Source organism: Struthio camelus, chromosome Z (genome assembly GCF_040807025.1).
Source record: "Struthio camelus isolate bStrCam1 chromosome Z, bStrCam1.hap1, whole genome shotgun sequence".
NCBI classification, from domain to species: domain Eukaryota; kingdom Metazoa; phylum Chordata; class Aves; order Struthioniformes; family Struthionidae; genus Struthio; species Struthio camelus.
In genome coordinates this window covers 78,664,541-78,678,746 of record NC_090982.1, presented here as the reverse complement: position 1 = coordinate 78,678,746, position 14,206 = coordinate 78,664,541, and the positions used below count along the sequence as shown (strand labels likewise).

At 59.3% G+C, this 14,206-nt stretch overlaps 1 protein-coding gene across 1 annotated transcript; it reads right to left on the bottom strand.

Annotated features, from left to right (window-relative positions):
• Window positions 1–5,062: 5,062 nt before the first annotated feature.
• On the bottom strand, window positions 5,063–10,261 carry LOC138064562 (dynactin subunit 3-like). Its single transcript, XM_068927732.1, has 7 exons — window positions 10,096–10,261; window positions 9,881–9,965; window positions 8,760–8,846; window positions 7,750–7,833; window positions 6,959–7,017; window positions 6,133–6,192; window positions 5,063–5,504 (listed from the first exon to the last, which is right to left on the bottom strand). Exons 1-7 carry the CDS (start codon window positions 10,192–10,194, stop codon window positions 5,415–5,417), a joined length of 564 nt encoding a protein of 187 aa, XP_068783833.1. The 5' UTR covers window positions 10,195–10,261; the 3' UTR covers window positions 5,063–5,414.
• Window positions 10,262–14,206: the final 3,945 nt, after the last annotated feature.

The window sequence follows — 14,206 nt, the reverse complement described above, 5'->3', positions numbered from 1 at the left end:
GGCGGTCCTTGGAAGCGTCGCGGCCGGCGCCGCCCCAGCTCCCGCCGGAGCGCCTCTGCCCGCCGGAGCCGGCGGCGCGGCCGCGGCCGGGGAGGTCGCCGGGGGGCCGGCGCCCGCCGCCCGTCCACATCGCGGTGCCCGAGGCCCTGTTCCTGCCCGAGGAGCAGCGCGAGGCCCTGGAGCTGCACGTCCGCGCCAAGCGGCTGCAGCGCCGCGGGGACCTGCTCGGCCCCCGGCCCGGCCCGGCGCCGCCGGGCGAGGAGGAGGGCGGCGGGGCGGCCCCCGGGGCCGGCTCCCTGCCCGGCGCGCTCGGCGGCGCCGGCGACGAGGCGGCCGCCACCAGCGAAGCCCCGGGGAAGAGCCGGGGGACGCCGAAGCCCTGGGCAGGGCCGGCGGCCGCGGTGGTCTCTCCGGTCCTCGTCCCCGCGGCTGCCGGCTCGGCCAGGGGGGACGCGGCGGCGGCGCCGCCGTTTCTGGAGAAGGAGGCGAGAGCGAGCGCGGAGGCGAGGAGCCGGCCGCAGGCGGAGGCGCAGGCAGGGGAGGAGGAGGAGGAGGCGAACGCCCGCGGCCGGGAGCCGCAGCCCGCCTGGGGCCTCGCCGCGTCGCCGGAGGAGCCGCCGGCCGGGACGGAGGAGAGACCCAGCGCAGCGGCGCCGGCGGCCCTCGCCACGGCGCAGGAGCCCCCGGCCGCCAGCGAGGGGCCGGCCCAGCGGCAGGGCGTCCTTGCGCGGTGCCGTGCCCCCCGGCAGGGAGCCCCGCACGGGGACCGCAGCCCCCCGCGGCAGGGCCGGGGCTGCTCGCCGCCGGCCTCCGTGGCCACGCTGCGCTGGAGCAGGAGGCAGATCCTGCGGGCGCTCGAGTCCGGCCTGCAGGAAATGGCCCAGAGCCGGAGCCAGCGGGACGGGACGGAGACACCTGTTCCCAAGCAGCCTCCTTCCCCTCCTTCACACCTGGGGGCCCTGCCCCAGATGGTGGAGGGGCCCTTGGGTGCCCCCAACCCCGCACCAGGGGAGCCCGCACCTCGGCGGACCCCCCCAGCCCGGCGGCAGGTCTCGGCGCCCTGGCTGGAGCACCACGTGGTGCAGCGGGCGCTGGGCACCTTCCTCCTGCCCCCCTGCGTCAGGGACTCCCAGGCCGCCCACCAGGCCGCACGGGCCAGACGGGGCTGTGGGTGCCGACCCCCAGGGCACGGGGGGGTCCGGGGCAAGGCAGCCCCCAGGAGCCAGCAGAGGTGTCCGCGGCCCACCGAGCTGGCCGGGTGCCAGGAGCCCACCAAGACTCTGCGCCCAGCACGGCCACCAGCCCCTGTGGCGAAGGGCCCTGCAGGGCTGCGCCCACCCGCCAGGACCCAACGGGGCCACAGGTCCGAGCGTCAGAGCAGGGCCACCCCGTGCTGTGCCCCCCAGCCCCGAATGGAGGGGCCGTGGGCACCCCTGCCCCCCCACGGCCCCTCATGGCCATGCCAGCAGCGTCGTCCTCCAGCAGAGGGGACGGGCAGGGGGTCCGCAGCTGCCAGGCGCCCGGGTCGCTCTTCATCTCTGCGGGGGGCTCAGGGGCAGGCGGCGCTCAGCACCCCTGCTCCAGGCTCAGCACCCAGGGTGGGCATGAACACCTGCAGCAGAAAACGAGCCCTGCGCATGGCCGGGGACGCAGGATCCGGCCCCATGGAGCAGCAGCAGCGCCGGGGCTCCAACGCTGCGGTGGGGACCATCCTGCAGAGGCTCCTCCGGGTCCTTGTGCCCTGGGCATCAGGCAGGGACCGCACGGCCCCAAGGAGCCCCACTGCGGGCCCTGGGCACGAGTGGCATGGGAAGAGCGAGGTGCGAAGGGACCCCCAACACAACGGCGTTGCAGCAGGACGCCTGTCCAGCGACGATGAGCTCTGGCCGCATGGCCGTTTTGGGAGAAGAGCCCCAGGCACCCTGCAAGGCCGTTGGGGCGGCAGCAAGGCCAGGGCCAGAAGTCCTGAGAGCAGCTCCTGCCTGGCTCCTGCAATCCCTCCAGAGGCATCCACCAGCACAGAGGGGACCACAGCATCCTTGGGTCCCCATGAGCGTATTGGTGTCCCCCGTCACGGCCCCCAAAAGCAGCAGGCACCTCAGGCAAGCACCAAATTGTTTGGTGGCGTTGCCCTGCTCCCGGGAGCACGCAGCAGGGACACGCCAGGCAAGGAGAGGGCATGCGGTCTGAGGCGGCGGCCACCTCGCAGGGCTGGGGCAGGCCACGGAGGGCAAAGGCAGTGGTCCTGGCGTGGGGGGCAGCGCTCTGCCAGCCCTAACAGCGCCCCAGCCTCCAGGGCATGGTCCTGGAGTACCCACAAACACAGCAGCTTCAAGGGGAGACGGGTGCGCAGCAGCATCCCACGGGGGATGCCGAGCCAGGCAGTCTTGCCACACCGCACCTTTAAATCATCCAGTGAGGAAGACACCTCCCACAGGGACAGCTCGGCCTCACTGGAGCACTGCGATGCCCATGCCACCAGGCACGTGTGCCCATGCCACCTGCACCAAGCCCACAGCTGCAGCGCCCAGGGGACTGCGCCAGTCCTGAGCAGGGATAACCGCCGCTCGGTGCAGGGCAGGACGCTCTCTCGGCAAAGCAAGCTGTCGCCGTCCCTGGAGAGCTCTAGCACTGAGCACAGTTGCCGTTCAGCCTCCAAAGAGAGGTGGTGCCAGGCTCTGTGGGGTGCTTGGTTTAGAAAACCTCTATTTTCTTAATAAATTACTTATTTTCTTATTGAGAGAGCTCAGGGGGAGGGAGGGGGCCTCACTCTGCCAGGGGGGCAGGCTATGCTGGGGATGGGAAAGGGGAGATGGGCTCTGGAGCCCCAGGGAAGCTGTGCTGTCCTGACAGGAAGATGAGGAGAGGAGGATGAGCTCATTCCTTTGGGAGCTTGTCCTCAGCCCTGGCTGGCCATGGCAAGGGGACAGCCTCGGGCGCTCTGTGATCCTAGCCTGGGGTCACAGCACCCCAAACACTGCATTGCCCCGTGACAGATGGGACTGCAGGCTCCAGCAGCAATAGGAGCAGGCTGCCAGCTCCTCCTGCAGCAAGTCAGGCTTTTCACACTGGCAAGGACAAGTCCCACCTTAACCTGTGATCCACAAGCTGGCTCTGCCCTCTGTATGGGACGGCAGAAGCTGGAGCAAGGCCACGGGGCTGTTTTACACCTGGGGAACAAGCCCCCAGCCCTGCAGGATCCCCTTGCCCCGCTGTGGCCTCAGAAATAGTCCTTTCCCTCACAAAGCCATCTCTTGAGCTGGTCACACCAGCGTGCATCTACGTGCGCCTATCCAAGGGCACCTGCACGTGAGTGCAGTTGCATGTGAATGATTTGTTTTTCATATTGCTTCTGAAGCAGCCTCAAGTTACTCCCAGTTGTCTAACAGCAATTTTTATTCTCTTCCGGCCTATTGCTTTGCTTGTGATTGTGCACAGACAGAAAGAGTGCTCACCCTACCACCACCCCAATACACAAAACCTGCACACCTCCTCTAGGGACAAGGAATGATTGCTCCAGGGGGCTGCTGTCATTAAGGCTGATGAACACTGAAGCACGAGGCTGGAAGGATCTTCCCCCTCGCTGATCCTCCACACCACTGAACATCACCTTCTCACCTCCTACAAGCCTTCCCCCACGGCACGTCCATACAACCCCAGCACGATGGGGGCCCAGCCTGGCAGCGTGCGTCAGACCTTGACGCAGAAGAAACTTAAGTCCTAGGTGGATTCCAGGGGCTAGCCGGGCCTTCTCGGCCCCTTTAAGGGCATGGTGGCTTGCTGCTGGCCTGGAGCCCCCTCTCGTGGGCAGCTCTGGAGTGGTTTGCCCAGATGTGAGCTCACCAATCCCGTTAAGAGAGCACCAGGCACCAGAAAGCTTTTGCTGGCCCCACAGCAGTACTCCAGTGCTGCCTCACTCAGGAGGGAGTGATATAAGATATCCAAGCCCCTACAGCAGTTTCCAGCTGGGATCCTGCCTGATGCCTGCTGGGCAGTCCCGATTCCTTTGAGATTCTGGAGTTTTTGCTCAGGGGATATGCATAGTAGCAGCAAACACTCAAGTCTCTGAAAACTATTACAGTTCTTAGATGGAAAGCTTCCTTTGGCTTTCAGCCCAGGCCACGAGACTGCCCATCCCATGCACACTGGAGATCAGACAGCTCTGGAACTACCCTCAGTTCCAGTTCTGCCCAGAGCAGCACCAGGTTTGGGTTTGGTAAGGGACAATTCAGCAAAGAACTTGAAATGAACCGCCCATCGCTATCACACTTTGCCCCTTGCAGAACAGCCAGCGCTTGTGCGCCCCTTCCTGGGCGCAGCCCTTCCTACTGCTTGTGCGCAGCCCTGACAAGGCACAGCTAACACCCCCCTCTGACTGAGAAAGAAGGGGCCAGGAGCCCTAACTCGCAGCAGCCGCTCGAGTAAGCGGTGGCAGGACAAAGGCAACAGTCCCTCATTTCTCTCAGCGCAGGGATGGGAGAACTTCCTCAGGGGAAAAACCTTGTCAGGCTCACATCCTCTCGGGTACGAGCCCACCATGCCACCGCTAACAGGACACAGGCAGCTCAAGCAAATGGGAGGAAGCAGGTTACCCACACAAGGAGGCTCCCCTGCCTCAGCCCAGGTCCGGCGTGACTGAAGGGGGTTTACCTGCCCTCAGACGCAGACCTGCCAGGCTGAAACTGCTGTACCAGAAGACAGTGGGATTCTCTTACACAGATTGCAGAGAGCTCTCTAGGGCTCACTGCTAGGGAAAGCCACCAGACAAGGCTAGCCTTTAGGGGGATTAGCATTCACACTCCTGCCCCAGGCAGGGACCCCAGCACCCATCCTAGGCACAGGCATTTTATTTCTCTCTTCATTTCTCATGCACAGGACCCCACAAAAGGACACCGTCTGCCTTCATCTGACCTCTGGCTGCTTCCAGTTCATGCTAGGGATAAAATTTCCTCATCACAAACTACCTGCAGGCTGCACAAGCACCACATACAGCTGCAACTCTGAGCTTGGCCCCAGTCAGTCTGTGCCGTGACTACACCGAGGGGAAGGAGAGGCAACCCAATTAGTGTTTTAGGACTTTACTATGGTCCACAGTAACAGCAGAAAGGGACTTTTAAATAAGTTATAAACCAAAAGATATTCCATGGAAGTGCAAGATTTGCAGACAGTGGCATATTAAGAGAACACCAAGAGTGTGCCTTTGATTCAGGGCGGACAAAGTGCAGCCACAAAGCAAGGGCGCCCCCAAGAGCCTGCGCCATCACTCGCAGCACGCTCATGCTGAGCAGAAAGACACGCTCACGCTGAGACGACAGGTCCCTGGGTGCGAGCTGTGCTGCAGCCTCTCCTGAGATTCCCAAGGCCAGCATCGCCAGGGCCCCCGCCTGCGGCTCCCCTCGCTCCCAGCACTGCCATCACTCTGCCGCAGGTTTCACTTGCTTGGCCATTTCCAGCTGCGTCAGCATTTCATCCCACTGGACAAACTGCTTGGAGAGAAGCAGGGTCTAGACGTGGCTCTTAAGGAAAGGGGGATGTGGAAACTTCAGGGAAGGAAACTGAGGTCAAAACACCGTCTGAGAACCTTCTGGCAGCCTGACAGCGCCGTTGCAACCCTGACTGACAGATGAAGAGACCTGGGGTATTAGCATGTGGAAAGTGCACACTGAGTCAAACTGCTGAAGCCCTGAGCCATCCTACAGCATCAAACACTGACTGATGCCGTATGTCCAGGAACACTCCTGAACACTGACACAGCACAGCATTTCAAGGGACTTGATCCAGAACGGCCCAAAGCTCCCTACCCTCCAGGCTCAGGACACATCCCAGTGCTCCTGTGCGCCAAACTACACTGTGAGCAGATCCAGCACAGAGCCTCTGGCTTGCAGGCAACAGCTCGTGTTTCCTGTCTCAGAGAGGTGGGCAGTTCTGGCTCTCGGGTAGCCCTGTGACACAGCTCTGCTCCTGATAGGGGAATGACAGGGACACAGATGTCATGGCACCAGAAAGGACAATGCTATTAAACCTGGCGCTGGGGGCTGTCTGCTGCCAACAGTACGTGATGGGGCAAGGAGGCACAGGAGACAGACTAGCGGTTCAGCTGTGTCATGCCCAAGGCATCAGCTAAAAGGATACCATTTTGTTGTAGTCTTCAAGGAGCACCTTGACAGCATCAGTGACAGCTTCACACTGCTCCTGTAAAGAAGGAAGCCTTAGCGAGTGAGCAATAAGCTCCAGGACATTTGCCTTCCCAGCTCCTGGCAGTGGAAAGGGGAAACTCATCCGAAGCCAGTACTGAGATAAGAGCTTCTTGTAGCTGGAAGCGCTTTGACAGTCAGGAGAAAGGAAAGGTTTCACAGAAACATCAGCACACACAAACTGCCACACGGGCTTGCACTACTGCCTGCCTCTCCTCAAGCTATACCTCACTTGCTGCAGAAGGAAAGCACGCTGTTGCACACGCCTGGCCACCGGGTATTAAAACACTCACAGCAGAACTGCTGAAAGGGTGCATTAGGTGCTGCCCAGGATGTTCATCACCAGCTCAAGGAACGAACACATGGGGAACGGAAGGGAGAAGGGACAAGGTGACAGTATCAACAGCCTTCCAGAGATTGGGGCTCTGGCCGAGCACAGTGCTTTACCTCAGCGTCCCAGCGAAAGTAGGAAAGCCAGCTGGTTAAAGCCAAAGCAGTTTATGAGCTGCACCCAAACCTCTGGGACAGGCTTATGCTAGGCAGAGCGCTTTTCCAACCCATACTCAGTTCTCAGAAATCCTGACTAGCCCTCCAACAGGGTGCCTAAGTTTCTTCAGAACAGCAGGATAAATATCCTGGACAAGATGGAAAAAAATAGCATACATGAACAGCTAGACTATTGCAAACACTGGAGTGTTAGTACACCCACTAACAAAAGGCCCCTTCTCTTTGCTAGCCAGTGCTGCCATGAACATTCACATTACCTGCTGCTGTATGTGGATTTGAGAGAGTCGCTGTAGTTTTGCTGCGTGGTCAGGAACGGCTGAAAGCACAGAAGAGAAGTCTGTTTGGTTCGTTTTACATCATGCAGATTAGCTACCAGAATAAAAACAGTTACTTCTCCAAAGGCAAACCACAGCACAACTCTGCTCTCTGAATGTAAATGCCACATGCTGGAAACACACCCTTTATACTGTAAAATGTGCCTAGCTACGTTGTACATTAAATATCAAGTTCATTTTACTTTACTTCAGGATGTCATGAGTTAGGTGATGCCTGCACTAAGGGTTACTCAAGAGCTACATCAGAATAGCTGGAACATTATAGCAGGCAATTAAAAGGGAATCTCTGCCTATGCCAGGAGCAGAGACGTTCTGGCAGCAGCTCTGTGTCAGTCTGGTAATCGTACACAGCGTGTAGCCTCTGGTCTCTGCAAAGATGTTGTCTCTAATCTGCTTCTCAACTTACTCAATCAACCTTATGCATCAGCCCCATTCCCTACTGATATCTGCTGGATGACAGCTACGACACTCAGCTACGCTCTGCACGATGCCACGTGCTTTTGGATAGAGGACTTCCTTGGGACAGTGGTGCAGCATGAGGGATGAGCAGACAGAACACTACGTTTACATCTGCATTACTCACACTAGGTTACGTGTTTAGGTCTCCTTTTCACAAGTCTGAGACTTAAGAGAAAAAAAGTGGCACAGGCTGCAGGTAGCTGGAGAACAACATTTGCAGCTCAGAAAAAAACTTGCAGAAGAACATACAGTACCTTGGATACAGGAGCTGTCCAAGATGGGCTGGAGGTTCTTCACCTGCTCCAGAAGGGCTGCCTGGGAAGGAATAAACTGCTCCTCTGATTGAAGGGAGATGAGAAGGAACATCAGTGAACACAAGACAGTGCTTTGGCTTTTTACAAATACTGGAAAGCCAACTTTGGAGTAACGGGTATGGATCAGTTTTTTAAACTGCTCACACCTAACACAGCAAAGAGCATCTTGTCAAATATAAAGTATTTACAAACTAAATAAAAAACTAGAAGGAAGGCGTGCAAATCCCTGGTTGAAGACTCCAAAGCCTCTGAGTACGTCATGCACAGGACCCCACAAAGTACTCAGAGGCTTTGGAGTCTTCAACCACAGACTGCCCTTAAACAGTCAACTGTAGCCCCAAAAGGTGACCTGTCCTACCCCAAGCTGACGATGAAAGAGCTGGGACTGATACTTGCATTCCAGCTGCCCCTTTCCAGATTATCTAGCTATACACAAAAGGACTTGCGCTTGATTTTATTTAGCCTTTTGTGCTGCTCACCACTGAATTCTCCTTCACCCTAATATAAGACAGGAGAATCTCCACCAAGCTTCATTCATGGACTATAAAAAAAATGGAACCACTTTCTTTGGGAAAAATAGGATAAGCGTAGAAAGTGTTCAACATACATCCAAAGATCTACTTTTTTTTGGTCACAGTCCAGTGAATATTAGGACTGGGCTGTGGGAAACTGTCTTAGTTCCAGTTTTTCTTCTCATTCTATTATCAGTTCAGGGTTGAACTACTCAACACTAAAAAGTTTAGACTTGATAAAGCTGTGGCATGAACGTGTGCAGGGAAGCACTAGATCGCCTTGTTCTAATCACATCTCTGATCAGATCCAAAAAGGGTGCCCTTCCAGACCTCATAAGCTTAAAAACAAAAAAACAAAAAACCCCACCCTTTTCCAGCCTATTTAAAAGACAACTTTTGCAGTGTTAAAGAACTGTCTCCTCTCATTTCCTGCCATACCTGCCAAGATGAACTGCAGCTTCATGGCATCCGGAACGGCCATTCTATCAATGTACTGAGGATCTAGGTATTTTATTACATCTTCAACTAAAAGCAAAAATAAATATGGAGACAAGAAGTACAAGAAATAGTATGACCTCTGCAAGTGCAAGTCTCCACTGTGCTGTACACATAAGGTTACTTTGTGAATAATGTTCATTTAGGGTTCTTTTTGCCAAGAATCATGAATCGCGACAGCACTTTAAAATAGGTGACTTTGGAACACTGTAACCAAGAGCTTACAAAACGACTCAAGCCCCATAACTGCTTGCTTGCAGAAGCACAGCCTGTGTAACACCTGTAACACTTGCTTTATATTTGGTTAGCAATGCTAAAGGCACATCCCTTCTTTGTCTTCCTGCCTTGAAAGCGAAATTAGCAAATAACCGGGTCTCATTTTACTGCTGAACAGAAGCAAGCTTAGAATCGGCTACAAACATACAATTTATGTTTTTATACCAAAGAGGCACCATGGTCTTGGACTACACAGCCTGCTACTACTGCAACACCAGTGACCATAGAAGTAAATTTGGTTAAGAGGTGGCTTAGCAGCACAAAGCATCACTCCTGCATCCACTTCAGGTACACCCCGGTTCAGAGACAGCTCCCCAGATGCAGCCACTGGTGGCAGCACGTGATCCTTCTTGTTCCAACTGCACATGAAGAGAAGGGCTCTAAAATGCACCAAAAATCTGAGCACGCGAACATGCAAGAAGCCATGCTGGAAGCTCATGCTCTAACAATACTGAAGAGCTGCATTTCACGTGGAGCTAATTGTCGCGTATTGTTCTGACGCAGGGAAACGTAAAGCAAATAACAACACGTTTAAGCAGGCCCTTTCCCACCCCCCACACAAGAAGCATGAGAACAAAGACTCCCTACTCAGTTATTTACTTATTTCTACACCAAATATAGAAAATACGAAGCCAAAAGCAAAGGTGCTCGCAAGGGGGCGGCGGGGACATGGGGACATTTTCTGTTTAAAGACGTGAAGCCTCCAAGACAAGCGATTTTGTTTTTCCCCTCTATTTCTTTTTACACAGACCCGCCCGCCCGCCCGCAAGCACGAGAAGGCCACTCACTTTTCTTATACAGGATTTTGATCCTCTCCCTCTTGCTTGCGATGTTACCCAGCGCCACCTGCACCTTCACCAGCCCGTCCGCTACCTGGACGGGGAACAAACGCAGGGGACCGAGCCCGTCAGCCACCCCCGGGCCGCAGACCCCCTGGGGGCAGCGCAAGGCCCCGGCCCGGCCCGGCCCCCGTGGGTCCCCTCCCCCGGAGGCCCCCCGGCACCTTTCGCGGCCCGTGCGCCCCGCCGCTGCCGTAGACGCGCTGCTCCAGCTCCTCCACCCGCCGCTGCAGCCGCTGCAGCTCCACCGCCCCCGCCGCCATCTTGCCGACGGCCGGAAGGAGGAGGGCGGGACTTCCGCCTCCTCCCCTCCCTTCCCCGCCCCCCAGCTGCCCGGAAGCCGCTGGCGGGGAGGCGCGGCGGGCGCGCGCTGGCCCCGCCCTCGCGTTGCCATGGCGGCGCGTTGCTAGGGGGCGGTGTTGCGCGGGCCCGCCGTTGCCGTGGAGACGACGCCCCCCCCTCCCGCGCCCTCCGCGTTACCATGGAGACCATCCTTCCCACCCACCCCACCCCCGCTCCCCGCCCCGCCGCCGCCGCCGCCGCCGCCTGCGCCCTGTCCGAGGCCCTGTCGCCGACAACAGCGCCCTGTCGCGACAGCACGACCCGGGGCCCCGCTGCGGCCGGGGAGCCGTGTCCTGAGGTGCGACCGGCAGTTAGGAGTTCCGGGGGCCACTGCAATAACGCTCGTTTGGCCCCGGAACGGGGCCGCCGGGAACGGCGGCGGCCGAGGGCAGGGAACGGCGTTTCCTCAGGGCCCGAGGGGCTGTCGGCGGCCCGCACCTTCTCCCGAAGCTGGCCCGGGGGTCGCCGCCCCTTCTCAGAGCCCTCTCTGGGGCAGGGGGCAGAGAGGAGGAGGAGGAGGGTAGGGGCATCCCTCAGGCGGGGGCGCGGGCAGGAGCGCTCAAACCGTGCCGGACGCCCCTCCTGCTCCCCCCAGCCGTCTGCCCCGGCCCCCTCAGAGCCGGCGGTGGGTGCCGGGGCTTGGGGCCCAGCACCGCTTCTGCAGGCTCAGGGTTCGCCACCTGGGAAGTTGGGAGACCTTCGATCTTTGAAGGACACGTCCATCTCCTCCTTCTCGCCGAGTGAAAAAACCCGGCCTGCGCCTCCCCTCCCCAGGTCCTTCTTCAGAAGAGGTAATGAGGCTGGGACACCAGGCAGGGGGAGATGTGCAGGAGGTAGGTAATGGAAATTGGCTTTTTGGGGAGCTGAGCGGGAGATGTGAAGCCGATCTCAAAGCCAAAGAGGAGATGTTAAAGCCAATCAATGCTGATTTGCACTGTAGAAGGAGGTGCCCTCCCATGTGTAGGCTTCACACCACCCGACTGGTCGATAACTACTTCATTCCAGTGTGGTCCTTCAGGAAAGAGGCACTCAAATGTATTAAAAAAAATAGATATAGTGATCGGGGCTGCATGGAAGCAGGGCCTTTGAAATCCAAGAGGCTGCCGCAGGCTTTTCCCCAGGCCTCAGGCTGCCTGGGTTCACCTTTCTCCTATCGATCAAAGCAGGTGACACTTACTAAAAAGCGAGACACGAATGAATGCAACAGCCACCCCGAGCCCCATTACTGCCTTTAATTGGCACTTGCAATTACAGGGATCTCTAAAAAGGATGAGATGACATGGCTTCGTGGCAGCAGCATCCATTGCATCCAAACTGGAGAGAGAGGAGTTCGGGAGCTCCCAAAGCATCTCACGGTATCCCCTGTGCCCCAGGACTCAGCCGGTCACTGCCCCGTCATGTCCTCTAGCTTCAGTGGTGGAAGAGCTGCCCCAGGCTGATTTCTGCCCCTCTCGCTCCCAGCTGGGCTTCGCACTGCCATGCCCTAGGCACTAGGGAATCCCTAACCGGCTTCAGATAATCTCAGGCCAGGCTTTTGCGTCAAAACTATTTGCTAACAGCATATGCTTCATTAGCCTGCCAGGCAACTGTGGTTGATGGGCTTTGAGGATCCCCACAGTGCCCCTTGCAGAGAGCAAAACCCACCATGCCCTGAGATGCCAACACCCTTCTAGATGTTCTACTGCAGCTTTTGTCTGTGCTCGAAGGGGTAGTTGTATGGGATCGCTGGGCTGTAGGAGGCAGCTGTGGGGTGGCCCAGGGACCCAGCAACCCCTGTGGCCCCTCAAATCTCCCTGGAGGAGCTGTGCAAAGCACTCGGGCAGAAGGCAGCAAGCTGAGGCCCAGTGCGCTCTGCCTTTTCTTCCCAGGGATCGATAGCTGGGCTGCGAGAGAGACGCCTTCGGAGGGAAGGAGCCCAGCTTTGTTCCACAAAGGCGACAATTAAAAACAGCTTCGTTAGCAGAACCGGCTGGGGCTGCAGAGGGGGCCGGCAGCTGAGCACGTGCTGCTGGTCTGAGCTTGCGGGGGACCAGCTGTACTGTGGCCTGTGCCCAGCGTGATGCGATGCCTGTGGAAACCCAAATCCTCGTGCTGGACGGTCAGAAATCAACCTACCCCCCACCCCCGAGCTGAGAAATTCAGGCAGTCCTGGGACTCTGGGAACTGGGGCTTTAGGGGCAGAGGACAAATCCCATGTGGCCAGGTGAGCCTGGGAGCAGGGGGGAAGCTGTAGTTCTGGGCTGCCCATGTGTTCCTGTGTGACCCCCAGCAGGCGATTCAGCCTGGGGCTGCTCCCCAGGCAGCACCCCGAGCAGGGTCTCCCTGTGCCCCACCACAGGCCTTGCCCTGCTCCCACCCCACACTGGCGATTCTGGCTGGGTTGGTGTCATCCTGGCAAGCCCGGTGTCCCCAAGCAGTCAGATCCCAAGCAGGACTCCTGCAGCCCACCCCACAGTGTGACGGGGGTAAGTGACCCCCTCGGGGCGAGATCCCTGCGGGTTGGGTGCACAGATGCCCCATGGGCTTTGATTGAAGGCTTCTAGGGATGTCCAAATCAGGGTTGACCTCCCAAGCAGGTATCCACAGAGCAGGGCCCAGAGCTGCTGGACCCTGGGGACCGGCTGGGGATGGAGCCCCAGCCCTTGGAGGCCTCCAGCACAAGATTTAGGGAGCGGAGGAGCCAGACACACCCTGCCTCTCTTCAGCACACACTGCAAGGCAGCAGGACCAGGGTCCGGCTCGGGCAGGACACCCCTTGGGCCCGGGGGAAGGTGGAGGAGCCAAATCCAGCACCCTCCTGGCCCCAGTGAGAGCCCTGTCCCTCCCCTGCCCTGGGTCCTGGGTCTGCCCTGGGACCCCCCAGCTCCACAAGGGGGGAGTCAATGCTAAAAGAGGGTCCCAGGGGTGCCCAGAACCACCCCAGGCAGGTGTTGGGGTGGACCCATTGCGCAGGGTCAGCGCAAGCTGCTGCCCCACATCTGGCCTCCCTGCTGGAGCCCCGTGGATCCTGTCCCTGTGACACCAGGACAGGAGGGAGGTCGGGGCCGTGGCCCCCCAGGACTGAAGACCAGCAAGCTGCGGGGCTAGGGCAGGCTGAGCCAGCAAGAGGTGTGAAGTGACGCACGCCAGCCCCCAAGGTTGGGGGCAGAGCCACCCACACAGGTGCCCTGGCTACCGCTGGAATCCCAGCCAGGCCACGGCATCCCCGGCAGGGCTGGGGTGTCCCCACACGCAGGGCAAGGGGTCTTGTGGGGAGGCACTGACGTCGGGAAGGGGGGAAGGGGTCAGAGATGCCACCTCTGTGTGGCACATGCACCCCTCCATGCCCTGTCGGGCCAGCAGAGACCCACACGTACACGTGTGCATGCTCTTGGGCAGGAGAGGGATGCTCCAGCCGCGTCCCTGGGTTGGGGGCAGCCAGGGCCTACGTAGGCCCAGCGCACGCAGCCCGCAGCAGTGCCATGGCCCCTGCCCACCGCCTGGCGCTGAGGCCCTGATCCAGCACCTCTCTGGCTAGGCTGGATCGTCCCCACGGCCCCTCGCCCTCCGGCTCCTCCCTCCCACTCAATTATAGGCCCTGCGGGATGCGGGAAGTGGGCATCGATCGGGGCTGGTTACTCAGGTGACAGCAGCCGTGTCCCCGAGCCCCCCGGGGAGCATGGCCTCGCACGTCTCCCCCTGAGCCGCCTAATGAGGGGGAACATGGGGCGTGTGCGCCCTCCCGGCCCCCCGGGGCCCTCGGCGCTCGATGAGCCACGGCCAGCGCTGCCTGGCAGTGACAGGGGACGCGAGACCCCAATTACGGCCGGATCGATCCCGCTCCGGCCCCCCGCTTGCCGTGCCGTGCTGTGCCAGGGGGCTGCGGGAGTGCTGCCTGTGGAGGGGCCGCCACGCACAGGCACCGCACAGCCCCCTCTTGGGGGGCTGGCACAA

Coding starts and splice junctions, on each gene's coding strand:
- LOC138064562 (XM_068927732.1), bottom strand. CDS start 10,194: ATGGCGGCGGGGGCGGTGGAGCTGCAGCGGCTGCAGCGGCGGGTGGAG. Junction 9,966..10,095: donor GGGCGCACGGGCCGCGAAAG/GTGCCGGGGGGC, acceptor TTCCCCGTCCAG/GTAGCGGACGGGCTGGTGAA. Junction 7,018..7,749: donor GGACAGCTCCTGTATCCAAG/GTACTGTATGTT, acceptor CTGTGCTTTCAG/CCGTTCCTGACCACGCAGCA.